Raw genomic sequence first — 27,810 nt, forward strand, 5'->3', positions numbered from 1 at the left:
GGGCTATATCTATCTTCATTTCTATTGGAGGATCTTGAAATACATACATGCATACAGTATCATTTCTTGATACAAAGGAACTTACTTACAAAACAGAAAGGGACTCAGATTTAGAGAATGACCTTATGGTTGCCTGTACACACTGTTACATTTAAAGTGGATAACCAACAAGGACCTACTGTAGAGCGCATGGAATTTTGCTCAGTGTAATATGGCAGCCTGGATGGGAGGGCAGTTTGTGAGGAGAATGGATACATGTCTATGTATGACTGAGTCCCTTTGCTGTTCACCTGAACAGCAAAGTCATAACATTGTTAATTGGCTATACCTCAATACAAGATTTAAAAGCTAAAAAAGAAAAAATCATTTCTCAGTACTCCAAATTTTGGCACCCACCAACATAATTTGTTTACTTTATCATATCCTCTACACTAGAAATGAAATGTCTTAAAATTATGTGTATGTAATATACTTTAATGTATGGTTAAAAGACAATATAATAAAAAATGACATCAAAATTAATGGTAAAATCCATCTTATCATTAATTACCTTGAATTTCTTCTAATTTACTGTGTGTGTCTACAGCTTTGGAGAGAAAACAAAGACTTTTAACTTCTTTAATTTTTAAAATTTATATCTTTACATTTAACTCCCTTTAAAGAAGTATCTTGGAATGATATAACTGGGAGATGGTATAGGGGAGATCAGTAGAGAACAGAGTGAAGTAAAGTATTTATTTGTTCTTTTTAAAAAGAAACAACTTCACATTACTTGCTCTGCAGTGCGCGACATGGCCTGTTACCTCCTGACTGTCTTATTTTAGAAGATGTAATTCTCATGACATCCTTTGCTTTTAAGTGATTGATAATAGATGACTGAGTGATTAATAATTGAATTTGCATTCTGGCTTTTGTGCTTGTTTTAAGAGTTTGCTAACGCTGGGTTTTGTTTTTGTTTTAATGCTACCTAAAGTTTGGTTGTGTCCGCGAATGAAGAATGTTTCTAGCTGTGTCCTGTGTATGAACCTCTGGTTATGAGCACTGCTTCTCTGAGTCTCTGGTTATGAGCACTGCTTCTCTGAGTCTCCTCTAAGCTGTGCTTGTTGTGTATTCTCTCTCTGTTCCATTCCTAAATCGCGTATGGCAACCTCTTTGGCTACCAACAAACTTTATAGCTTACTGTGATGTTCAGCCGCCTTATACAAAAGAAAAAAATCTCAAGTTATTATATGAACTGTTTTCTAGTGAGTAAGTTTTATTAGTAAATAATTATTAAAACAAATTTAAAAGGAAGCTGAACAATTCCTAAAAACTTTACACAAACGTATGTTCAGTATAGAAACCAAGGAAAACCAGGACATAAGAAAAATATCATCTACAATCTCACCAAAGAGACAACTACTACTTATAACTTTCCTTCTAGTCATTTCTGTGTTTTTCTTTTTGTATTTGAGATCATATGGAGCAAGCAGTATGCATAATTAATGTATGTCTCCTACTTTTAAAAAACTAACATATCATGAGGATATTCTGCAAGAATTATTTTTCTTTAACATTTTTATGGTTAAGTACTATTCAATTGCATAAGTGCAGCATAATTTTCTTGACTAGTCTTCATTATGGACATTCTGTTTGTTTCTAGTATATTAGCTGGTATATGTTGCACTGAACTGTTATGCCTAATATCTTCCCTGTGATTAGGATTATCCCCCTTGAATACATTCCCACTTCTGAAGCTTTGTATTCAGAAGGAAGGTTATTAAGGATGTTGGTACATACAGGTTAGATGGTTCTACAAAGAACTCTACTAAGTTACACTGTTTGTACTCCCCTCCCCATGAAGAGGGTATGAAATCTTTGTGACCCTAAAAATGTTAGGAACCACTGATGTGTGTTTAGAAAAAGAGATTTTTATGTTCCTCAAGTTCACCACTGACTAGCTTTCTAGAAGCATAGCAACATGCATCAGCCAAGGTAGATATGCAGGAAATTTGTTGAAAATAGGATCTTGGTGGGACCTCCATGTGATTGAAACCAAGACTGCCTTTCAGGAAAACAGGAATGAGGTGTCTTGTGCTCTGTGCTGTGTGCTCAGTCGTGTCTGACTCTTTGCAATCCCACAGACCGTAGCCCACCAGGCTCCCTGTCCATGGAATTTTCCAGGCAAGAATACTGGAGTGGGTTGCTGTTTCCTTCTCCAGAGCAGAAGGTATATGCTCATAAACTTATACATAAAATGACACTGAAAGAAACATTTGAATGCTCCCAGGAGCAGAAGACCAACAGTTTAGAAAGAACTAGAAGCCGAATGCTGTAACTCTTCCTCAGTGTCAATTTGAAAACCTTATTGCATTTACTTCATATTTGTCAGACAAATATAAGATTTTTGAAACCATTCTCTGTTTCTGTGAAATCAGAATAGGAGGCATAGCAGCCCAGTCCCGTGTGCCCGAGGAAATTAGTGCCCTAATTTCTGTCTTTCTTTGCAGAAATAGTGCTTCCATGATAGCTCAGTTGGTAAAGAATCTGCCTGCAATGCAGGAGACCCTGGTTCGATTCCTGGGTTGGGAAGATCTGCTGGAGAAGGGATAGGCTACCCACTCCAGTATTCTTGGGCTTCCCTTGTGGCTCAGCTGGTAAAGAATCCATGTGCAATGCAGGAGACCCCGGTTTGATTCCTGGGTTGGGAAGATCCCCAGTAAAAGGGAAAGGCTACCCACTCCAGTATTCTGGCCTGGAGAATTCTGTGGACTACAGTGCCTGAGGTCACAAACTGAGTGACTTTCACTTTTTCTTTCTGCAGAAATAAAGTCACATGAAATGAGATATAGTCTGTTTTCTTACATCCTGATAGTCACCTAGGCTAGTGGGCCTCATAGCAAGTTACTACTAATTCTTGAAATGCTAATTGGATTTAGTATTTCTAGAAGATTATTTATATGAAATATATATGAAATATAAGTAATCTTCTAGAATATTCTGTATATGAAAACAGCACTTTCTGAACTATTTATTACTAATTCTAGCTGATATTATTGGTTTGAAAGTAAATTTTTTATTGAAATTAACAGTGATTCTAAGGACTGTATTTTAGCTTTCGTACCTCAGAAATCTTAATGATATTTATCAATTTGTATAGTTATAAGGTATGAAAGACTCATGGGTACCTCGGTCCCCGGAGAGAATAAAGTGGTTCAGAATGTGGGCTCTGGCATCAGAGGCCCTGGGTCTGTGTCTTGCCTCTGCCACCCCCAGAGTGTGTGGCTTTCAAAGTCCCTCAGACCCTGTGCCTTGGTTTTCTCATCTGCAAAATGGGACAGCCCTGATACCCAGCTCCAAGGCTGATGACAAGGATGACTGGAGACAGGTGCTCGTTACGTCACCAGGGTTCTACCTCCTCCCCCCCCTGTCATCACCTTTGTGGTCATCACCTTGGAAGTCAACATTCAGTAAAACATGCTGGGTGACAGATTGGTTTACCACTGTGGTCTTTTTTTTTTTTTTTCCAATTCCTTTTTCTCTTTTAAGCCTCTGGAGGCTCTCTGCTGACTTTGTAGACTTGGGGCGTACTCTGACACCTTGGCCACTGCCTTCCCTGTGCCTTTTTTCCCTCTATCTGTAGATACCAGGATAAATGTCTTGCTTACCAAGTACAAGAAGGAAATGTTTGTTTTGTTTTGTTTTATAATTTTATCTACTTATTTCTGGCTGTGCTGGGCCTTCATAGCTGCTCAGGTTTTTCTCTGAGGTGCACAAGCGTCTCATTGAGGTGGCTTCTCTCGTTGCGGAACAAGGGCTCTAGGGTGCAGGGGGCTTCAGTAGCTGCCCTTCCCAGGCTCAAGAGCACAAGATCTGCAGTTGTGCTGCACGGGCTTCGTTTCTCGGCAGCATGTGGGATCTCCTGTATTGGCAGGTGGATTCTTTACCACTTCACCAGGGAAGTCCTCGGGAGTGTTTTTAATAAGGAAAAAAACAAACAAACAAAAAAAACCTGAATGATTAATGGCAAAATACAACTGAAGCATTTAGTGAGACTTGACTGTCCCAAGTACCACACTTATTATGCACCAGAATTTTACCACTGGTCGTGAAGGGCTATCAGATCTGGTTGCAGTTGTGTTTGACCGGCCGAGGTTGGTTGGGATGTGTCAGAGCGTGACATTTAGCATCTCTGATGGACTGGCTTCCCTCTGCCCATGGAGAGGTGCTTCCCATTCCTCTTCAGCAGCTGTGGTTCTGCTTCCCACAGAGCCATTCCATTTCCCATGAAATGGAATGATTGTTCCAATCATTTATGAGGTATTCTAGAAAGATGCACTGAGTACCTACTGTCTACACACAGACAGCCATCCTCCCCGCCCCCTCTTTGCTCGGCACCAAGGGAGCCTCTGGGGGACTTTGCAGTACACGATCCCGACCTGGAATGCTCTCCCCTCCTCTCTTGACCTTGTCCTGCATAACTCTTCCCTCTCGGGGAGCCTTCCCTGACTTCCCAGGCCAGATCAGACCTCCCAGGGCACCCCGTTGGTGTGATGATTTCATTGCATGTCTCCCACAGGATGGAGGCCTCCCTGGGAGCAGGGGTGCGTATGCTGTGTCCCTGCAGCCAGCAGAGTGGGGGCTCAACAGTCCGTCAATCGGACGGTTGCGGAGAAGATAAACCCGAGGAGTCCCAACACCCCCAGACCCAGGCTCCTGGCCCCAGCTGCTGTCATGTGTCTCGGAACTGTGAGTGAGTCCTACCACAGAGCGAAGCCGCCCCTCGGGCCTCAGGTTCTCGTGCATTTAATAAGACACCTCGTTTTCAGCCTTGTGAGTGCTGGCTCAGTTGGTAAAGAGTCGGCCTGCAGTACAGGAAACCGCCTGCAGCACGGGTGACCTGGGTTCGATCACTGGGTCAGGAAGATCCCCTGGAGAAGGGAATGGCAACCCATTCCAGCATTCTTGCCTGGGAAATCCCATGGACAGAGGATCCCAGGGGGCTACAGTCCCTGGGATTGCAAAGAGTTAGACACAACTGAGCGTGCACACACGCTGGCATCGCATCTCCTGCTTCCTCCCCATGTGTCCCCTCCACTCATCACACCAAACCATCTGTAGTTCCCTGAGTATTCCATGTTCTTTTTAATGCTTTTGTGCCTTTGCCTTAGTCTAGAATGGCTGCCAAGCCCCACTTCTTAGCCCCGCTTCTTATCCCCCAGCCGTGCCCCCCCTCACTCCTGTGCCTCAATGTCTGCAAACACAGATCCAGTCTCTCCCAGTCTCCCTTCCTCTACACAGAAGCCCGGGCCCCCTGCTAATACCTTGGAGAGCATCTAGCAGGAAGTAGACCTGTAACAAATATTTGGATAACCAGAAGAACGGTTCTTTCGCCTTTTAATGATACATGTAAATACTGACCTGAATGCCAGATAACACTCACGATAGAGCTACTGCATCCCTGGAGAAGCACACCCCTTGAGAGCAGGCCTGCTGCCATTCAAAACTAAAATGTCAGAACATTTATTAGTGATAACCCCGATCTACTCTGTATTTTTCTTTCTCACGTACATAGGTTTCCTTTGTCACCACCTCCTAAAATGGATTTCTTGTCACGACCCGGTAGTAAATGTTGTCCCATACTTTAAAATGGTGTATCTGCCCTGGGAACGTTGAGGTATTTTCTTCCTTGAGGTGATATTACTTTTTTCAGATTTGCAAGAGATTATCTTATACCAGTCAGTGTCTGTGCTTTGAAGCCCTACATGGCAGTGCTGTTTTTCGAGCTGTGATGGAGGCAGGCTTCAGGGCAGAGCGAGGACACACTTCAGTCATCTCAGAATGCGCAGCAGCAGCATCTGCCTTGAGGGTGCTCCGTTCCTTCCAGAACTTCCCTGGAAGGATGAAAGCACGGCTTGCTCAGCTTTCTAAAGGGTATTCCCGACGGTCTCTTTGAACACAAAGGCTATGTCTGACTTCTTTCTGCTCTTCCTCAGTAAAATGCTTTGCTTCACATCCTAAGCATTATTGATGATCCTGGTGGTGACATACATTTCAAGAAAGTTTTCAGGAAGATTTGAAAATCATTAGGTGTCTTCACTGGGATCGCCAGATGTGAAGGAGAATGAAGAATTAAACTGTCTGTTTGGTTTGATTGGTGTTAGATTATGAAGTTCATTGTTGTGTTGTTGTTGTTCAGTTGCTCAGTTGTGTCCAACTGTTTGCAACCCCATGGATTGCAGGACACCAGGCTTCCCTTTACTTCACTATCTCCTGGAGTTTGCTCAAACTCATGTCCATTGAGTCACTGATGCCATCCAGTCATCTCATCCTCTGTCGTCCCCTTCTCCTCCTGCCCTCAATCTTACCCAGCATCAGGGTCTTCTCCAATGAGTAGGCTTTTTGCATCAGGTGACCAAAGTATTGGAGCTTCCGATTCAGTCCTTCCAATAAATATTCAGGGTTGATTTTCTTTAGGATTGACTGGTTTGATCTTCTTGCTGTCCAAAGGACTCTTAAGAATCTTCTCCAGCACCACCATTCGAAAGCATCAATTCTTTGTTATATTAATGACAAAAACCACAGGATAGGATTAAATAAGCATGTCCCTGGATTAAAAAAAGAAAAAGATTGTAACAGTGTGGTCCCTAGAGACTGATGAAGGACTTGCTCTTTTAAAATATATTAAAAATAATTTGGGGACTTTCCTGGCCCCAAAGTGGTTAAGATTCTGCACTTCTGATGCATCAATTCTTTGCTATATAAGTGACAAAAACCGAAGGATAGGATTAAATAAGCATGTCCCTGGATTAAAAAAAAGAAAAAAAGTTGTAACAGTGTGGTCCCTAGGGACTGATGAAGGACTTGCTTTTTTAAAATATATTGAAAATAATCTGGGGACTTCCCTGGCCCCAAAGTGGTTAAGATTCTGCACTTCCGATGCAGGGGGGTTGCAGGTTTGATCCCTGGTCAGGGAGCTAAGATCCACGTGCCTTGTAACAAATTCAATAAAAGACTTTAAAAATGGTCCACATCCAAAAAAATACAAAAAATAAATAAAGATGATCTGGAAAAGAGCATGGAGAATCTCAGCGCTTCTAGGTAAGAAAGTGGAGCTGATGGGCACAGCTGAGAGAAGGTTCCACAGGGCAAAGGAGGAGCAGATGTGGGGGGCTCGTTTTTCTGCTGGTTCAGCTCAGTAGGTCCTCTGTCTCCACCTGACAAAATGCTGTGGCTGTTCCTTTGAAGGGTCTATTCAGCAGGGTTAATTTCTTGCTTCTCATCCTACTAGGCTATTTGGCTTTTAAATGTATATTCCCACTCTCCACTGCATATATAATATGTATGCATACATACATTATTCATGTGTTTAAAAATCTTCACAGATTTTAATTTACCATTTTCTCCCCTTGCTTTGCCTTTGTCTTTCTCTCCTCATTCTTCCCCCAATCCTTTCCTTATTTTTAGGTAGGTCATTTTGTGGGAATAATGTGGTGGGACCTGTATTGTGAAATGTTGACACTTTTATTAAAATATTTTGTGTAACTTATTATATGCTGTTTTTAGGATGAAAATACCACTTAGGAGCTTTCTTTTTAAAATTCAGTAATTGCTCATCTCCCAAACGCAGAGAGTTAAAATCTGCCCAACTGTATCCTTTTATGATTTCTAAGAGGTGTTATAATCTGCCTTTTATTACTTGTGGGAGATGGGGCTTTTGAATGACATTGGTGTGACTTGTTTTTACAGTCCTGTCTTAAGGTCTGTACTCTTGCCACTGAAATCATGGCATAAACTTTGACAAATATAGCTTCATCACCTTTTGAAATCTACTACAAAATGATTTATTGATCAGTTGTTTAGTACTTATAGTTGATTCTTAAAATTCAGTTCTCATCAGCTAAAAATGTAATACTATATATTCACAACAAGAAATATTGTTTTAAATCTGTAACTAATGTATGTGACTCAGTTAATGAGCTAAGGCATGAAAAATAGTTATTTGGATTTCATAAAGGTGTTTAAATTGCATGTTTCATAGATCTCTTGGTTAGCGGTATATGGTAATTAACTTTGATCTAGGCCGTTAAACAGTCTCACAAATAAAAATTTTCTGTAAAAGGATAACTAATGTATTATCCTTTTATTTGTAGACATTAACCTATATTCTGGTCCTTTATTTGCCCATTTCTTCTTTTCATTTATTCCTTCTTGAGAACTGTCTGGTAGTTTTCTGACCTGACTTAGAATCTCTAGTTTATTTCTGTTTTAAAACAAGGACCAAATTTAACAGGAGACCATTGGTGAGATAAATTGGCCTACAGGCTCAGGCTAACACCAGCAGACTTACTTCCTCGTGTTTAAATAAAGTACTCATTTTCCACGAAATAACAAACTGCAGTTGCAGGCATGATTTATTCAAATCTGAAGAAGAAAAACTAAAAAAGGATTATTTAAGGTTTAGAGTCATAGGGAAAGTAATGTGTTTTCAGTTATCTCACTCAGATTCTCAAAATACTCTTGTTGTTATTTTTGTTTGGTTGCTAAGTCACATCTGATTCTGTGCAACCCCATGGACGGCAGCACGCCAGGCTTCCCTTTACTTCACTGTCTCCTGGAGTTTGCTCAAACTCATGTCCATTGAGTCAGTGATGCCATCCATCCATCTCATCCTCTGTCACACCCCTTCTCTTCTTGCCCTCAGTCTTTCCGAGCATCAGGTTCTTTTCCAATGAGTTGGCTCTTCTCATCAGGTGGCCAAAGTGTTTTTGGAGCTTCGGCATCAGTCCTTCCAATGTATATTCAGGGTTGATTTCTTTTAGGATTGACTGGTTTGACTCAAAAATGCTACCTTAAACCAAATCCAGCAGTGACACAGCCAGTGGGTGCAAAGCCAGTTTATATTCCAGCAAATAAATAGGTGACACAACCCGGAGCAAGACATTCCTCATGTGTTCAGTCCATGAAGACACGCACGTTGAGTACCTACTGTGTACACACAGATAACCACCCTGAGAACCGTTGTCTGGGGAGAACCCTGTGAACAGATCCTAAGGCAACTCGAGAAGGGCAGTGTTAGAAATATTCTGGGACCTGAGAGGAAGGGTGGAGTTCAAAAACCTGCTGGCTTGAACTTACTTCCTACTTACACAATAGAACATTAGAGGTGATAGTGTTAATACAGAGAAGGATCTTGTATGAAACCTCCCCCTTTTCCAGTTGTAATTTTAATTTCTCTGTTGAAAATGGAAAGTTTATATTACTAAGGAATTTGCAGTTTACCTTCCTTATGCATTTACAAAAATGCAGTACATCGACATGGTTTTTAAAAAGTAAATTTTATCACAATTTTAATCAGTTTTGATCAATTACTTTAATTTAGTTCAACTACATTTTGTTTAAAATTATACCATACGCTTCTAGGGAAACATGATGGATTTTATTACCCAGACTTACTAATATTACTGCCAACCACTTTTAATTTTATTTATTTGTTATTTTTATCAGAAGGTAATCCTTTTTCTCACTGATGAGTCACACCCTCCTCCATTTCCAGTTCTGCCTTTACTGCCAGTGGAGGCATTGCCATTGGTCTTAAAATGTATTTGAATAGGGTCCTTTTCCATAAGAAAATGCATCCTACATATTCAGGGACCGGTAAAGTCTCTATTTGGGTTTTCCCAGTGGCTCAGACGGTAAAGAGTCTGCCTACAATGCAGGAGACCCCAGTTCAATCCTTGGGTTGGGAAAATTCCCTGGAGGAGGAAATGGCAACCCACTCCAGTATTCTTGGCTGGAGAATCCCATGAACAGAGGAGCCTGGAGAGCTACTGGACCTGACTAACACTTTGACTTTTTCACTTTGCAAGGTCTCTGTTTAATCTTGAGTGTATCCATTTTAAACCCTGATTGAGCAAATTACTTGACAGCAACCCCCCACTCCCCACCCCCCACCTCCCATGCCCGAAATGGACCACTGATCCCCAGTGCAGTGCAGACAGCTCTCAGCTCTCTGGAAGGAGCCAGAGTGGTGGTCTTTATCAGCACAGGATTTCAGCAGGGAAAGGGTGAGCTCAGAATCTAGCTCTAGGTACCAGAGAGAGACCGCGCCCCCACCCACATCCTGCCGCAGGCAGGGTGGGGATGCCCAGCCCATGGGCACACCCTGTGTCTTCTTAACTCCTTGATTACCCCCCTCCCCCACCTCCCTGATCTCTTCCACTTGGGCTTCTTGGCTGGTGATCAAGTGCAGTTAGAGAAAGGATGCTGATATGATCTTTCTAATTAAAGGTGTTTTTTTTTGTTTTTTTTTTATTATTTTTTTTTATTTTTATCAAGAGGGCTTTTAAACTATAGAACTTAGTTTGACCTGTTAAGTCCTAGGCTCTGTGGCTCAGGCAGGACAACAACCGAATTGCAGGCGGCCGTCAGCGGCAGCCACATCCCAGAGCGAAGCCGCCTTCTCAGGACCTCTGGTTTGTGCAGGAGCTCTTCATTACCTAAGCTTAGCTTTCGAGGTTTCCGTGGTGTTTCAGAGCCACGCCTGCATTACTTTCACTGGCTCTAAATTCCTTTGTGTTCATATTATTTCTACCAGGGCATGACTGTCTCAGGAAGATATTATAAGGGTGATTTGGGGGTGATGGGGAGCTTTGTAAATTGTGAGATGTAAAGTGAGTAGTCTGACCTGATTCCTGACAATCCCCTATTTCCATCTGGGAATAGGTGATTCTGTTTTTCAGTACATTTCCACCTTTATGGACATGCTGATCTTAGAAGATGACCCACCGATTCCACCTTCCATTTCTGGTCAACAGTGACCTGTTGATTTCAACTGTAAAGGGAATCAGCTGGTGCTTCTGAAGGTGTGTGAACACCAGCGAGTCAAAAAGCCAACTCAAGTCTCATTCAGTATCCAGGAGGAGGAGCGTGTATCCTCTCTCTCCAGGGAGCTTAGTACTATTACACTGACTGCATCCTTTGAATCGCAGAACGTGATGATTTGACATGATTTTTCTTAATTGACTTGAAGTCAGGCAGAGAGTTCTCAGATTGGTTTTGCCTTCGGATTTGAGAAGTGAGCAAATCCAAGTTTTTTCCAGTGACTATTAGATAGTGTTACTAAGAGCACAGCACTGTGCAGGGGATATCAAGTTCTTCTCTTGCTGAATTCTTTGAGTATTGCCCATATCAGTATTCTCTCTGATTGAGCCCCTCTTTCCTGGTCCGTGTGCTCCCTTCTCATCCTTTATCTCAGGCTCCCTCTCATAAACCAGGCAGAAATGGTAGGATCCAGGCATCTATTTGTAGATGGTTAGTGAGGGTCGCATGGCAGGAGAAGCACTGGGGTGCAGTGGCGCACCCCATGGATGTGGTTCCTCCCCTTTCATGGAACTTACAGTCTAGTGCAGAGTTGGAGGGGGAGGGGCAGGTCCATTCCCACTTGCCTGTCTTTGTACATGAGGTTTTGCGGGAACACAGCCCTACCCATCCACCCTGTCTGGCTGCTCTGGGCACTCCAGTGACATCTTCTTTGTAGCGACCCTGTGGTCCAAGAGCCTGGAGTGCTTCCTGTTCCAGAGGGTGAGGTGAAGAGGTAAGTACAGACAGGAGCCGGAAATGTCCCAGGAAGAGCATCCACTCTCTTGGGGAAGAGGACCAGTGTGGAGCCTGCAAGCAGGAGAAAGGACCTATTCATACCTGAATTTCAGGGAAGTCACTTTGGTTACAGGTTTCCCTGGTGGCTCAGTGGTAAAGAATCCGCCTACCAATGCAGGATATGCAGGAGATGTGGGTTCTGTCCCTGGGTCGGGAGGATCCCCTGGAGAAGGAAATGGCAACCCACTCCAGTATTCTTGCCTGGAGAATCCCAGGGACAGAGGAGCCTGGGGGTCACAAAGGAGTCAGACACAACTGAGCGACTAAGCCGCCACCACCACCACCACTGCTTTGGCTGCAGAACAATAACGACGAAGGGCAGTGAGTGCAGCGTTGGAATGGGAGGCACTAACACCTAGGAATCGGGAGCATGGCTCTGCCTGGAGGCACGCTTCACCCTGCCCTGTACTGATCCTGACATTAGGTCACTTCTCTGTTGCTGTTTTGTCTCTACGGTGTGTGTGCCTGTGCTCAGTCATGCCCGACTCTTTGTGACCCCATGGACTGTTGCCCACCAGGCTCTTCTGTCCATGGAATTCTCCAGGGAAGAGTACTGGAGTGGGTTGCCATTTCCTCCTCCAGCAGATCTTCCAGACCAAGGGATCAAACCTGGTCTCCTGCATTGCAAGCAAATTCTTTACTGTCTGAGCCACAAGGGAAGAGATGATTGGATGGCATCACTGACTCAATGGACATGAGTTTGAGCCAACTCTGGGATATAGTGAAGGACAGGGAAGCCTGGCAGGTTGCAGTTCATGGGGTCGCAAAGAGTTGGACGCAACTGAACAGCAACAACAATAAATACATGTGAAGCACTTAAGGGCAGAGTGTTTGCAGTCACCACTGTTCTTCCTATTCTAGTAATCCTGTTGAGAGGTGAGTGTGGACTGTCCTAGGCCTTTGCAGTGTCCACAAAAAGTTAGTTGATCTAAGAAAGATATGGGAGATTTTATGGGAGCCAGGTTTGAGGATAATAATCTAGAAGGTGCAACTGAGAACTGTTCCACCTGTTAGAAGTCAAGGCACAGGTATGTAAGTATTTTAGACAGAGGGCTGGACATCAAATGAGGTCTTACTGACAGTTTATGCAATCCAGATCTAAGTATCATTGTGGTGGGTCACATGGACCCTTACATGTTCAAGAAGGAATGTTATCTTTAAGGAGCTGTCTTGTTGATGCTAGGAGAATGCTGCTCTTTGGGACTGAGCAGGTATTTATGCTGAAGGGGGCGGTCTGGTTGATGCATAATGCAAATATGTGATGCACAATGGAGGGCAGAGAGGAGGACAAAGGGCAGAGGAGAACTTTTGTGTTTAAATTTTTATTGTCCTGCCATAAAATACGAATCTTACTCCACCACAGTGAGGGTGTGGAGAAAATGGCCGGATTCTGGAGCCACGCGGGCGGTGGGACTGGCAGGAGTCAGTGATTGTTCAGATGTCGGAACAGGAGGCTCGGGATGAAGTGGAGGACTTGCGTTTGATCAGTTGAGTGGATGGGGGTTCCCAGCCCCGAGGTGGGGAAGACAGTGAATGAAGCAGGTGTGTGCCATGGAGTCACAGCAAGTTCATTCCCAGGAATCTTAAGTTTAGGTGCCACGGTGATCCCAGTAGAAATGTTCAGGAAGCCTTTGACTGTGAACCCAGAGATGAGAAGCAAGATGTGGGCTGAGGACACGGAGGGAGGAAGGATCAAATGAACCTGGTCACCTTGCTGGGGAGATGAAGAGATACTAGAGCGAGGAGGAGAACAGGCAGGCTCCTAACAGGTCTAAATGGAATACCAGGAGTCAAAGGCTAGGGACTTCCCTGGCAGTCCAGCAGTTAGGACTCTGCTTTCACTGCCAAGGGCCCGGGTTTGATCACTAGTCAGGGAACTAAGGAGAGAAGGCAATGGCAACCCACTCCAATGTGCCTGGAGAATCCCAGGGATGGGGGAACCTGGTGGGCTGCCATCTCTGGGGTGGCACAGAGTTGGACACGACTGAAGTGACTTAGCAGCAGCAGCAGCAGGGAACTAAGATCCACAAGTCACTTGGCGTGACCCAAAAATAGAAAAGTCAAAGGTTAGACAAAGGAAAGATCAAAACAGCTTTTGAAGGAAGATGAGCATGAAGTTTGAATCCATTAAACATTCTCTTGTTGAGATGGGTGAGCCTGAGAAATGTTTATATTCGTGAGTCTCACATCAGCACCTGCCCACCGAACCACAACAGATATCTCCTGCCTTGGGTACCCAAATTTCACTCACTGTCGTGTTCCACATTCTTCCCATAAGCAGCTTTCCTCCAGTGGAATATTAGACACCACAGAGGACGTCCTAGGACGGCTGATGACCTGTTCAGTCTACTTTTCTGAACCCATTTCCCTCCCCTCACTCTTTTCCTCTCCAGTTACTAGTTTACTGGAGCCTTGATGTGAAAAGTTGAAGGGAGAGACTGAGTCTTCCTCCTTTTTGTGGGGTTCTTGGTTCAACATCAACAACTTGAGTCTGGCATCTTAGAGTTTTATAAGGACTTCTCTGTTTTAATTTGTTTATTGCAGTACTTCCCATGGGCTTCCCATGGTGGAGCTAGTGGTAAAGAACCTGCTTGCCAGTGCAGGAGACATAAGAGACGAGGGTTTGATCCCTGGGTCGGGAAGATCCCCTGGAGAAGGACATGGCAACCCACTCCAGTATTCTTACCTGGGAAACCCCATGGACAGAAGAGCCTGGCGGGCTACATTCCATGGGCTCACAAAGAATCAGATTTGACTTAGCGACTAAATAGCAACAACAAGTGCCTGCTGCTTGACCCAGGCGTGCAGTGGTCAGAAGCCTGACGCAGAAGGTGTATCCACATGTACCTGAACAAAGGTATCACCCTTAGATGGTCGGACGGGGTGCCGCATGTTACACTTAGTTCTGTGCTATGGGATGAAATTTGTGGGAAAACTTTGAAATGGATCCAAAAGGCTACTGGGTGCATTTTCCAGCTCAGCTTTGCAGGTTGTCTCATCCCTGCATGAACTCCAACCTGTTTCACAATCCTGTAAATGACAGAAAACTGATAGTAACCTGCAAGAGTCTTGTCCATTGAAATGGAAACCCTGTCGTGTGCAATGCAGTTGGTTATTGCCCTCTGGGTATGGACCAGTTTGACCAGTTTTGCATCTATTTGTCAGTTCTTTGCAGTATTCTTGATGTTTATATATTTGTCTGTTCTTCACCAGGTTATTCAAAGGATTCACCTTTGAACTGGTTGTAACATCTTATGATTCCTTCTCAAAATTAATGGGTCAGTAAAAATCTGTGTCCCTTGTTCAGCAAAAAGTTCTCGTCATCCATGCCCATGTATGTTTATACCTGGAAGATTCACAAGGAAATGCTGGCTATAAGTGCCTGTACCAAAGGGAAGGCGGGAAGACTTGCCTTTCACGATATACCGTTAAGGATCCTATGAATGTTGTATCACATGCTTAGAGTATTACCTAAACAAAGAGATTGTTGTTCAGTTGCCAAGTCGTGTCTGACTCTGCGACCCCCTGGTCTGCAGCATGCCAGGCTTCCCTGTCTTTCACTATCTCCTGGAGTTTGCCTAAACTCATGTCCATCAAGTCAGTGATGCCATCCAACCATCTCACCCTCTGTCATCCCCTTCTCCTCCTGCCTTCAATCTTTCCCAGCATCAAAGTCTTTTCCAGTGAGTCAGCTCCTTACATCAGGTGGCCAAAATACTGAAGCTTCAGCATCAGTCCTTCCAATGAATACTCAGGGTTGATTTCCTTTAGGATTGACTGGTTTGATCTTGCAGTCCAACGGACTCTCAACATACATTTGTTAAGTTCCTTTTTGAACTCTCTCAAGTCAGTCCTCAGCTAGCCCTTACCAAAACTTTGACATTGACTAAATTCACATTTGAATTAGCTGACTTTCCAAAGAGACCCTTGTCTCTAAATAAACCACCACTGGACAGCAACCTGCCTATCAGCCTTACTTCTGCACTCTTCAAAGTCTTTAACTTGACTTTTCAAAATGGCTCTAACAGTAGAAAAATGTCGGTCAGACGGTATGAACTCTTTTATGACTGTCTTCAGGACTCGGGGATCCTGGCTTGACGAGGAGGGAGGGTGGCAGATCAGTTAGCCGGGTCTGCAGTCCTGGTTCGGCCCGGCTCACCCATTCCAGACCGGCCACACACAGCCTATAGCCTCCTTGTCTGGTTACAGCCGGCAGCCCTTCCTTTAAGCCATTGGAGCGCAAGCCTGCTGCATATTGAAAACACCTGGAGTGTTCTTAAAACTCCAAACGCTCCCACCCATTAAATCTTGGTGTCAGAGGGGTGGGACTCTGACGTCAGTGTATTTAAAGCCACTGAGGTGCATTTGATGTTGAGAAACATGGCTGTACAAAGAGTGGCGCTGACTTAACAGAAACTTCACATGTGACCCCAGGGACAGAAGCATGCAGGGCTTCTGACAGGAAGATCTGTGCAGCTGACGAGGAGTGTCTGGACAGAAAGGAAGACCAACCTTCTGCAATATTCATGCACACAGAATCCGGTCTTCCTGGGGCCACCTTTGGACTGGGGCCAGCTAGGTCCTGGGTGTGGTTTAAGAGCTCTGTTAGCCTTGGTTTCAGTCGTCAGAGCTTGTTTTATAGTTCTGAACTCAGCTGAACTCTCCCAGAGCAGAAATACTGAGGTGGGGGCCGTCAAGATCATATCCCAGCCCCCGTCCTCTGCCATCTGGGCCACTAAGCCAGCCTTGGGTGGGCTGACACCCAGCACCACCACCACCAGGTGGCCGTGGGACCGACAGAACGTCATACTCTTCATCCACCAGACAACTGGGAAAACCACACCAGACAACAGGACCTGTCGAGTGCCTGCTTTGGGCAAAGGTCTTAGAACCTCATTGCTCCAACCTGTTAACGACGTGCTTTGAAAGTGTTAGTTGCTCAGTCATATCTGACTCTTGTGACCCTGTGGACTATAGCCTGCCAGGCTCCTCTGTCCCTGGGATTCTCCAGGCCAGAATACTGGAGTGGGTTGCCATTCCCTTCTCTGAGGGATCATCCCGACCCAGGGATCGGACCCAGGGATCGAACCCAGGTCTCCTATATTACAGGCAGATTCTTTACCACTGAGCCACCAGGGAAGCCCAGCAATGTGCTTTATTAAGGGGTTTTTGATAGAGAGTCGAGTTTATGAGGGGAGTAGTAAAAAATGCATCCACCCCTTTATTTTGGAATGGTAAGGCAAAGAATTGGGCTTCCCAGGTGCCTGAGTGGTAAAGAATCCACCTGTTAACGCAGGAGACCCCAGTTTGATCCCTGGGTTGGGAAGATCCCTGGAGAGGGAAGTGGCAACCCACTCCAGTATTCTCGCCTGGAGAATCCCATGGACACAGCAGCCTGGCAGGCTACAGTCCATGGGGTTGTAAAGATTTCGACATGACTAGCAACTAAACAACAACAGAGACAAAGAATTATTCAATTGCTGGTATGCTGTTCCTCGCCAGGAATGGTTTCCTCTAATGAGGGGTCCTGGTTCATGGCCTGCTTTAGTTCCATGATTCATAACATTTTATCATTGCCTGGGCTGTTTTTAAAATGTGCACATTGGTGTCATGAACTCTGCTGTGGTTGCCTTCACGTACTCACTCTATGCCCTCCTCCCTTTTGTGTAGGAAGACAGAGCTGTTAATAACCCCATGCCTGACAGAGCGGGCAACGGACTAGCCCTCGGGGATGACAGATTCAAACCCGTGGTGCCCTGGCCTCATGTGGAAGGCGTAGAAGTGGACTTGGAGTCTATTCGAAGAAGGAACAAGGCCAGACATGAACAAGAGCGCCGCCCCGGAGGAGAGAACCAGAAGGACATCATGCGGAGGCAATATCTCACGTTTAAACCCCAGACTTTCACCTACCGTGATCCTGTGCTCCGCCCGGGGGTCCTCGGTAACTTTGAGCCCAAAGAGCCTGAGCCTCCCGGAGTGGTCGGTGGGCCTGGAGAGAAAGCCAAGCCATTGGTTCTGGGACCAGAATTCAAACACGCAGTTCAAGCCAGCATTAAAGAGTTTGGATTTAACATGGTGGCTAGTGACATGATCTCCTTGGATCGCAGTGTCAACGACTTGCGACAAGAAGAGTAAGCACCCCTTCCTCCTCTTTCTAAACTGGGGGCACGGTTGTGTGGATAGATACTGAGTTAGATTGTCAGTTACTGCAGGGGAATAAGAGGATCTTTGGTCCCCAAAATGGGCAGAAAGGGGAGAGCTCCCCATTTGTGTTATTTTATTTCGGGGGCGGCGTATAAAATTCTGGGGTCTTCTACACCTGTGCTGCTCAAAGTGTGGTCCCCAGAGAGGCCCTGGTCAGAACGTCCCCTTCTCACAGCCCACAGTGAGAAATGAGCCTGTCCCAGGCATGGACTCACTATTAAGTGCGTTGTTTGGTTTTACCTGACAGTGTTTTAATAGCAGAGCTTTCTCAGCGCATGGCTTTTCCCTCTGTACCAAGTTCCCTGTCTCACTGTAGGATGGTAGACAGGAGAACTGCTGGGGATGCTCCTGAAACTAACTGGATGTTTGCCACCTTCCGTTTTTTTTATGTGAATCGGTCATACATATGTCCCCTTACTCTTGAGTCTCCCTTGCACCTCTCCCCCCGTCCCACCCCTTTAGGTCATCACAAAACACCCAGCTGAGCTCCCTGTGCTGTACAGCGAATTCCCACTAGTTATCTGTTTTACACTCAGCCCTGAAACTGGAAGTGGAAATTCCCGAGTACGTATAAAGGTGTCCTCAGACAGATGAAACCATGACCCACACGTTCAGGGCCTTCTCACGTAGTGTGATTTAAAACAAAGGGTTTCTAGCTCTTGGCTTTTGATTGTGGTGCCTACTGGATGAACTCAAAGCTGTTCTCTTTCAGTTTATTCAGCAACTGATTCTACTCAGAGGATCTAAGCATCTTCCATTATTGTGGATGCAAACATAAGTCATGCCACTAGGGAACTTCCCAGGTGTCTTCCCAGTGAGGCAGGGTTAACATAGTCCTCATGTTAGGAGGTGAACGTAGCAGGCACAGGCATTACACAGACCCCACAGCAGCATCCTTTATGACCATGGAGTCGAATGCTGGACCTATCGGGGCTGCTCTGGAGGCTTCATATATTGATTTGGTAGGAGTGAAAGGGGTTGCATGAAAGATGCAGAGAAAAAAAGAAAGAGAAGAAGTAGAGAACCAGGGGGTGAGAGATATACCCTCTAGTACAGAGAAGAGTTGGAGGATCTCAGGGGGGCTGAAAAGGGAGGATGTGGGAACAGGTTGTTCCTGATCAAGGCAGAAATTTGCCTGGTTTCAGAGTTGCCACATTTAGAAAGAAAGAAAAAAAAAAGAAGTTCAGTCAAATTTAATTTCAGATAAATAATGAAAAATGTTTAGTATAAGTATACCCCCAAATAGTGTATGGGATATACTTATACATTGAAAATATTTGTTGCTTATCTGAAATCCAAATTTAACTGTGCATCCTGTATTTTATGGCAGCCCTCCTGGCAGGGGCTGAGCTTGTTGCTAGAACTGCCGTGCACAGACCTTTGGGACCCTAAACAGAGTCTGTGGTCCCCACCTGGAGTACCTGCCAGTTACTGGAGATAAGACTCGAACCTCAAGTCTGTCACTGGGGTTCTCAGACAACCTTGTGATGGTCTTCTCCTCACCTCCTCACCTTCTCCTGACGGGGAAGGAAAGAGGGGTATTTACTGACTTTCTGCTGTAGGCCAGGACTTAAACTGAGAGGGTTCCCACATATGAACGTGAAGTCTGAGGCTCAGCGCTGTGACTTCTTTTCTGTCTGCCCAGCAAGATGGCAGAGCTATGGTCCTACCCCGTAGCCCTTCTCTCTCCTCCACCCACACCTTCCTGGACCACATGCCTCAGGGCAGGGTTTGCTAGATGACAAGGTCCTGAGAGCGAGGTATTTGTCTTCTCCAGCTCCTTCCAGTAACTGACATCCAGGAGCTTGGCTGTGCCCAGCAGTGAACATCTGGGAAGACAATGAATAATAAAGGGGTGAATGAAGGAGTCTGCTGGGGTCAGACCTTGGCTCCACTACCAGACACGAGATCTTAGACCAGCTCCTTACCCCACAGCCCTCAGTAACCTGATCCGTAACATGGGTCTACCAGTACCTACCCCCCACATTGGGATTGGCGTTGGGTTGGCATTTGGGATTGGGATTAAAGGACATAATAGACTAAGAATCTTATCACAGGCCTAGTGGTTAGAAACTTAAGAAGTAGTGGCTTTTTTTTTTTAATTGCTAGGGCACTTTCTTCAGGTCACGATTTGTCTAAACTACGTAACTTTGGGGTCCTCTGTTGCTTTTTGGAAAATGTGGGTGCCCCACACAGCCGTGTCCACATGACCTGTTTCTCCTTGCACTTTCATTGATGGCAGGGCCCTCATCCCTTTTGATAATCCCTGACACACCAGGTGCCTCTGAAGCCCCCGTCTCTCTGGGTCTTGCTCTTCTACAATCATCTTTCTTCCTGTCTTTCTCTCTTTTCTCCCTGCACGCTCCCTTCCTTTCTAATTTTCCTCTTGCCTCTAATCTCCCTTCCTCCCTCCTGCCAAGCCTTTTCACGGGCTGATCATCTCTTTGTTCTTTTTTCTGGCATAACTGGAGCACTGCTCAGAAATGAGATTATTGCATGTTCCAGCAAAGATTGTGGCCCCAGTCAGATAAAAGGACCAAGACTATCTTAACAAACTGCTCCTAAGCTCCTTTTTCAAATTCTGTGCTAGTGAGAAAACTTATATTCAAAATCTTCAAACATCATAACTCCCAGAAAAAAGATTTTTTTAAACTGAATCCAGATGATTTTAAAAAATTTGATTCTTTCTCACCCTTTACAAAAAAATGGGATAGGCTTCTTTCCTGTTTGAACACTTTAAAATTCAGCATAGACTCATAAATAGTTTCTGAGTTGAGTTATTCACCAATTAGAATGTGCTCAGTCTTAAAGACTTTTCTGCAAAATAAAAAGGTCAACAGCAAAGAAAGTGCTGCTAAGTTCTGCATTGTTATCTACCACGCATGTTAGCACCTTCCTTCTGCTACACAGGCGGGCTTCCCCGGTGGCTCAGTGGTGAAGAATCTGCCCGCCAATGCAGGAGACACAGGTACAGTCTGTGAATCAGGAAGATCCCTGGGAAGAGGAAGGAGGAAGTTTGCTCAAATTCATGTCCATTGAGTCAGTGATGCTATCTAACCATCTCATCCTCTTCCGCCCCCTTTGCCTTCTGCTTTCAGTCTTTCCCAGCAACAGGGTCTTTCCTAGTGATCCAGTTTTCTTGCCTGGGAAATCCCACAGACAGGGGAGCCTGGCGGACTACCGTCCATGGGGTCACAAAGAGTCAGACTCAGCTTAGCAACTGAGCATGCACACATGTGCTCTACAGACAGTGCTGAAAGCATCTCATGCATTCATGTCACACATGCACACCCTCTTGAATACTCAGCCCTGTGGAGAACATTCCTCATGAGCCCTGAATTTCTGCAGCTGTGGGGTCTGATCAGCCTGCTTGCTCTCTGGCCTCCGCCACACACCTGCCATGCTTAGACACCCAGCTCTGGGCCATCTGTCCATCTGCGGCATATGCCAGGGCTCACCTGCTCATTCCTGTGGCCGCTCCATCGTCCTTTCAGATGAAAATCTGGACAGGACCGCTCGCTGCTGCTGGGGTGACTCACCCTCATGTCTCTCGAAGTTTTGAATCCCATCCCCGAGCTGACTCACTTGCTGGCTGTTGATCGCTCGTTAGGAGAGTGAGTAACAGTGTTTTGAGTGAACCGGAGGCCTGCTTCTTTTTTTATAGACTAGAGCCAAGAATGACTTCACCTGCCTTCACACTTGTTTTCTATAAAAAAAAATGCACATGGCTCTCTGCAGGGATCAGCAGAGATGGAGCATCTCCAGTAAGCCAGGCGCTGTGCTGGCCCATCAGGGATGCAGTAAGAAGTGTGGTCCCTGCCTTCAGGGTGCTCGCCGTCCACCCGTGGGGAAGGGAAAGGTCACTGTGATGTGAGAGCCTGAGGAGGGGAGGGGGTCCACGGCAAGTTACCGGGGGGTACCCTAGAGACAGGCCCGAGGATGAGGGGCTTTCCTGGGAGAAGGTTACAAGTCTAGAGGACAGGACGGTAGGCAGGGACTGGGAGGAAGGCAGGTGCTGCGGCTCCCGTGGATCCCGCAGCAGGTGTGGAGATACAGCTGGAAGCTTAGGGAGGGTCGCGTTTGCAGGTCCCCAACACCCCCCACAGTCTGAGCTGAACGCAGTGCTGGGGAGACCACCTCCCAGAGGTTTAAGGAGAACTTGAGGAGTGTCAGGCTACTGGGGTATCCAGATTCTGCGGAGGGTGGGGGCGTGGTATTGCCATAGGAAATTGAGTGGAGTCCACAGAAGCAGACAAAGGAGATTCAGGGAGCAAATGAGAGTTAGAACGGGGTATGGGGGGGTGGGAAGGACGAATCAGGGAAGTCCAGAGACACAAAGAAGGACACAACTGCCCAAGGAGGGGCAAAGGGCAGAAGAACTGCTCTGCTGGGAGCTGCTGTGCCTGGACTTCGGCCTCAGGCAAAGCCCCACCCCACCTCTCAGAGCCCGCTGGAGCAGCCCATGTATCACATCAGATCAGATCAGTCGCTCAGTTGTGTCCGACTCTTTGCAACCCCATGAATCGCAGCACGCCAGGCCTCCCTGTCCATCACCAACACCTGGAGTTCACTCAGACTCACGTCCATCGAGTCAATGATGCCATCCAGCCATCTCATCCTCTGACGTCATCTTCTCCTCTTGCCCCCAATCCCTCCCAGCATCAGAGTCTTTTTCAATGAGTCAACTCTTCGCATGAGGTGGCCAAAGTACTGGAGTTTCAGCTTTGTAGGAAGTGCAATTTGTGGTCTGTTAGATTTTCTTCTTGGAGAAGGAAATGGCAACTCACTCCAGTGTTCTTGCCTGGAGAATCCCAGGGACGGGGGAGCCTGGTGGGCTGCCGTCTATGGGATCGCACAGAGTTGGATACGACTGACGTGACTTAGCAGACTTAGCAGAGCAGCAGATTTTCTTCTAATAAAGTGTAGAGTTTTATTTCCTTTACTATGAACTCACTGCTGATGCAAATACATGGAAATTATTCTTGCCCTTTTCATGCCCAAGAAGACAGACAATCGGGGGATATAGAATCCAAGCTATTTTGTTTCAAACAAATGAATTAAATATTTTGACTAGTTGAGCAAATTCATCTGCTTCTCCTGTTTAACCTTTCCTCCTGCCTACACTCCTGTCAAATTTATGTTTTGTAGAAAGCTATCTCAGTTGCATTGACAGAGCGAAATAATAAAGTACCTCAAAAACTCTGAGAGCTATGCAAATGTTAATATGATTAATTGTTAATAACTTTGTTAAGCTTGTCTGTGGGAAACTGAGGCTTTTTTTTTAAAGATATTACACATTGACATTCCTGCCTTATGCACTTGGTAATTCTATTCTTACCTGATACCAAAACACTGACGTTTATACTCTAATTTTATTTAAGGTAGCTGTGCTTGTGAGCTGTCTTCGCTCTCCATGTTAAAGGCTCTTTCTGATGCTCTTGTTTAGAATATAGAGCTATAATTTATCAAATAGTTGCTATTAATATTTTCAAATTATGCTACGGAGTTCTTTTCTAATTTCTGTTTCTATACATCGTGACCCATGGGTTTCAGTTAACACTGACTAGAAGTGTAAGGAGCTGCTCATAAGAGATGAAAACGAATATTAGAATAATCTATATATGATGTACATGGGGCTTTCCAGGTGGCATTAGTGGTAAAGAACCCACCTGAAAATGCACAGGTTCGATTCCTGGGTCAGGAAGATCCCCTGAAGATCCCCTGGCAACCCACTCCAGTATTCTTGCCTGGGGAATCCCATGTACAGAGGAGCCTGGCAGGCTACGGTCCACAGGGTTGCAAAGAGTAGGACACAACTGAAGCAACTTAGCACAGCATAGCATATAAATGATGTACGCACATGTATGTGTGAATCACATAAGTGCACCATGAACTTCGGTGCTTTATCCTAGTTTCTGTTAGCACATGTGTGCTGGTTCCACACAACCCCATCCAAAAACACAGGTCACAGTCACTCACACTCGCTCCTTTCCCCTCTTGGACTGCCCAAAGCACATCTCATTTCTCAGAGTACAGTATGGCAGCCGTAGAGCTAACCCTGCATGCAGGAAGCACATCTTAAATTGGTTTCGGATGACCCACAATGGACGTGCTGCTGCTTTTGCATACAGAAAGTATTGCTTTCTAACTGGCCTGAAAGTTTCTGCTCTTGGAAGCCACTTTCTGTGAGGTCAGAGATTTTCCTCATTAACTTTAAAAATAAATGGTGTTCTGATACCTAGTTTCTTCTTTCTCTTCTAAACACACACACACATATATGTCTGAACATAGACACACATCTGAACACAGACACATCTAAACACACACACACACACACTGCACTCTGGAATTTTCTGAGTGACAGGGGCACAGGTGATTGTTGTTTGAGGCCCTACTGACCACAGGAGACAAAACTGGAATTATTGTAGAGGTTGGGGTAACTTAGGTCACCCCAGCTTGCACAGCAGTTTAGAGGGATGCCTCCAGAAACTGGACACGAGGTCATCTGTTGCTCCAGGCTCCCCATGAGCAGAGCAGCAGCACCTTTGAGCCCCCGCTCCTCCTCAATAGCCTGTTGGGGTGGTTCCACCCCTTGTGGGAACATCCCTGCATGCTGAGGCCTGGTTTGGTAAATGAGGTCCCTCCCACTAATACAACTTCATTTCCCCTCAAAGCTCCACCACCTAGTTATAGAAGGATACAGTTTGCTTGGTAAAAAATTACAAACCCAGATTGCTTGTTTCATTTTTCCACAACCCTCCACCTCCAACCAGGGATTTAGAGTCAGTTCCCTGAATGTTAGGAAGAGAAATGTTCATGAAGGTGCCATGAGGTACCCCATAGCAGCCCAGCCTGGTGACAGACCATGCCAGGGAGACCTTCTCTCCAGGGTGAGTTTCCTGCCCATCTGGAGAACTGGCATGAAGATTAAGTGGGGGGTGGGGGGAGTGGTACCCTGTCCCACTGGAGCAGCTGAGTTTTGGAGCTAATGGTCTTTTCAGAGTTTGGTCATTATCCTGACCAAACCCTGAACTTGCCTGGATTGAAGAAAGAGCCTGGAGTCAGCAGCTGAGACATCAGTTGTTCCATGGATGGGGGAGCTTACACACCACTAGCCAGCTCCTGGGGTGTCAGACATCCCACCTCGGGTGGCAGATGGTGGGCAGAACAAGGTGGCAGGCTTCACTGGGGCGGGCAGGGGAGACTGAGGTTGGCAGTCATAGGAGGGATTGAAATGAGGTGGGCTCATCAGTTACCTGAGGACTTCCCTGGTGGTTCAGACGGTAAAGCGTCTGTCTACAAAGCGGGAGACCCGGGTTCGATCCCTGGGTCGGGAAGATCCCCTGGAGAAGGAAATGGCAACCCACTCCAGTATTCTGGCCTGGAAAATCCCATGGACAGAGGAGCCTGGTAGGCTATGGTCCATGGGGTTGCAAAGACACGACTGAGCGACTTCACTTTCATCAGTTACCAGGGAAACCAGCAGAGGAGCACACCCCTCACGGCCCCTTTGATCAACTGTCTCAGTGGCGATGTTCTGATACAAAGATTAGAGCAACCTCTAGCCGGGCCCGGGTGGGTACACAGGCATTTACTGATCAGGCCCAGTGATGAGCCGGGGAGGTCAGCCAGGTGAGTGGGTGTAAGAGAGGTGGGATGGGTGGGGCAGAGCTGTCCTGGGGGCCTGGCCGTGCACTCGGGCAGTTCTGACGGCTCCTGCCCAGGACAGCAGGTCCCCGGGAGTCAGTGCACTATGTTTTCTCAAGTGGGGGCCATGCGGGGAGCAACAAGAAGGACTTATAGGATTCCCAGGAGGCACTTCTTAGTCACCTTTGCTCACTTTAAGACAGATAGGTAAGAAATGCACTTAGTATCAGATAGAATTACTCTTTCGTCATCCTTGCAACATGTAAGGTGAACAGTGCTAAATTGTGGAAAGGCCAAAGTAATTCCATGGGTTAAAATGATATAAAAATAGTTTAACTTCAGTAATATCGTCCAGTTCACTGCTGGGAAATGACCACGGTTTTGCTTTCCTCATCCCAAAATCCTAGAGGGAGTGTCCGCAGTCCCAAATGTAGCTAATGTGGAGAAGATTGCCATTTTTAGTTACCTCAGTAACTCCTTTCAGGGGCTTTCCAGGTGGCTTTAGTGGTAAGGAACACGCCTGCCAATGCAGGAGATCTGGGTTGGATCCCTGGGTGGGGAAAATCCCCTGGAGGAGGAAATGGCAACCCTGGAGAAGGAAATGGTATTCTTAGCTGGGAAATCCCATGGACAGAGGAGCCTGGCAGGCTACAGTCCACGGGGTCACAAAGAGTTGGACAGGACTGAAGCTACTTAGCACACACGCAACTCCTTTTAGAAGGAGCACTGCCATTTCGATCGAAAGGAAAACATCCACACCTTCTCCAGAATGGCAAGCCCCAGCAGGCACATAACTGGCAGAAAGGGCTCCGGAGAAAGATGTGAACATCTGAGCTCCGTATTCCTAGGACTGTCCCCGCAGAGGAAGGGGCTGGGCGGGGGGCGGGGGGATCTTCAAAGACTCTTGCCTTATCTTTAGTGAGGCGGGAGCTCCCCCTAGAGGCGGATGGACTCAGTGCAGCCCTGCCGGGGCTTCTCTCAGTGAGGGCAGTAGGAGGGGGTTCAGGAAGGCAGAGAACTCCTTCCTGAAAATAACATGGGGGGTTCTTATTGAAATCCAAGAAGAGTTTGTGTTGAAAAAGAGATGGAGCCTCCTAGATTAGGGTTTGGCTGGTCCTGTCCCTCCTTTTTTGAAGAACGTAGGGAAAACCACTGGACCATTTAGGTATGACCTAAATCAAATCCCTTGTGACTATACAGTGGAAGTGACAAATAGATTTAAGGGACTAGATCTGATAGATAGAGTGCCTGATGAACTATGGACAGAGGTTCATGACATTGTACAGGAGACAGGGATCAAGAACATCCCCAAGAAAAAGAAATGCAAAAAAGTAAAATGGCTGTCTGAGGAGGCCTTACAAATACCTGTGAAAAGAAGAGAAGTGAAAAGCAAAGGAGAAAAGGAAAGATATACCCATTTGAATGCAGAGTTCCAAAGAATAGCAAGGAGAGATACGAAAGCCTTCAGCAATCAGTGCAAAGAAATAGAGGAAAACAATAGAATGGGAAAGACTAGAGATCTCCTCAAGAAAATTAGAGATACCAAGGGAACATTTCATGCAAAGATGGGCACAATAAAGGACAGAAATGGTATGGACTTATCAGAAGCAGAAGATATTAAGAAGACGTGGCGAGAATACACAGAAGAACTGTACAAAAAAGATCTTCCTGACCCAGATAATCACGATGGTATGATCACTCATCTAGAGCCAGACATCCTGGAATGTGAAGTCAAGTGGGTCTTAGGAAGCATCACTATGAACAAAGCTAGTGAAAGTGATAGAATTCCAGATGAGCTATTTCAAATCCTGAAAGATGATGCTGTGAAAGTGCTACACTCAACATGCCAGCAAATTTGGAAGACTCAGCAGTGGCCACAGGACTGGAAAAGGTCAGTTTTCATTCCAATCCCAAAGAAAAGCAATGCCAAAGAATGCTCAAACTACCACACAATTTCACTCATCTCACACGCTAGTAAAGTAATGCTCAAAATTCTCCAAGCCAGGCTTCAGCAATACGTGAACCATGAACTTCCAGATGTTCAAGCTGGTTTTAGAAAAGGCAGAGGAACCAGAGATCAAATTGCCAACATCTGTTGGATTATTGAAAAAGCAAGAGAATTCCAGAAAAACATCTATTTTTGCTTTATTGACTATGCCAAAGCCTTTGACTGTGTGGATCACAATAAACTGTGGAAAATTCTAAAAGAGATGGAAGTACCAGACCACCTGAACTGCCTCTTGAGAAATCTGTATTCAGGCCAGGAAGCAACAGTTAGAACTGGACATGGAACAACAGACTGGTTCCAAATAGGAAAAGGAG

At 45.7% G+C, this 27,810-nt stretch overlaps 1 protein-coding gene across 2 annotated transcripts in view; it reads left to right on the top strand.

The window, feature by feature from the left end:
- Positions 1-27,810, top strand: part of GALNT7 (polypeptide N-acetylgalactosaminyltransferase 7) — a 136,098-nt gene that overhangs the window by 52,057 nt on the left and 56,231 nt on the right. For both annotated transcript variants that reach the window (XM_070794365.1, XM_070794364.1), the window contains exon 2: positions 17,308-17,768. In XM_070794365.1, the coding sequence (XP_070650466.1) occupies positions 17,308-17,768 (461 nt within the window). The remainder of the gene's footprint in view (positions 1-17,307; positions 17,769-27,810) is intronic.

Source organism: Bos indicus, chromosome 8, assembly GCF_029378745.1.
Source record: "Bos indicus isolate NIAB-ARS_2022 breed Sahiwal x Tharparkar chromosome 8, NIAB-ARS_B.indTharparkar_mat_pri_1.0, whole genome shotgun sequence".
NCBI lineage: Eukaryota > Metazoa > Chordata > Mammalia > Artiodactyla > Bovidae > Bos > Bos indicus.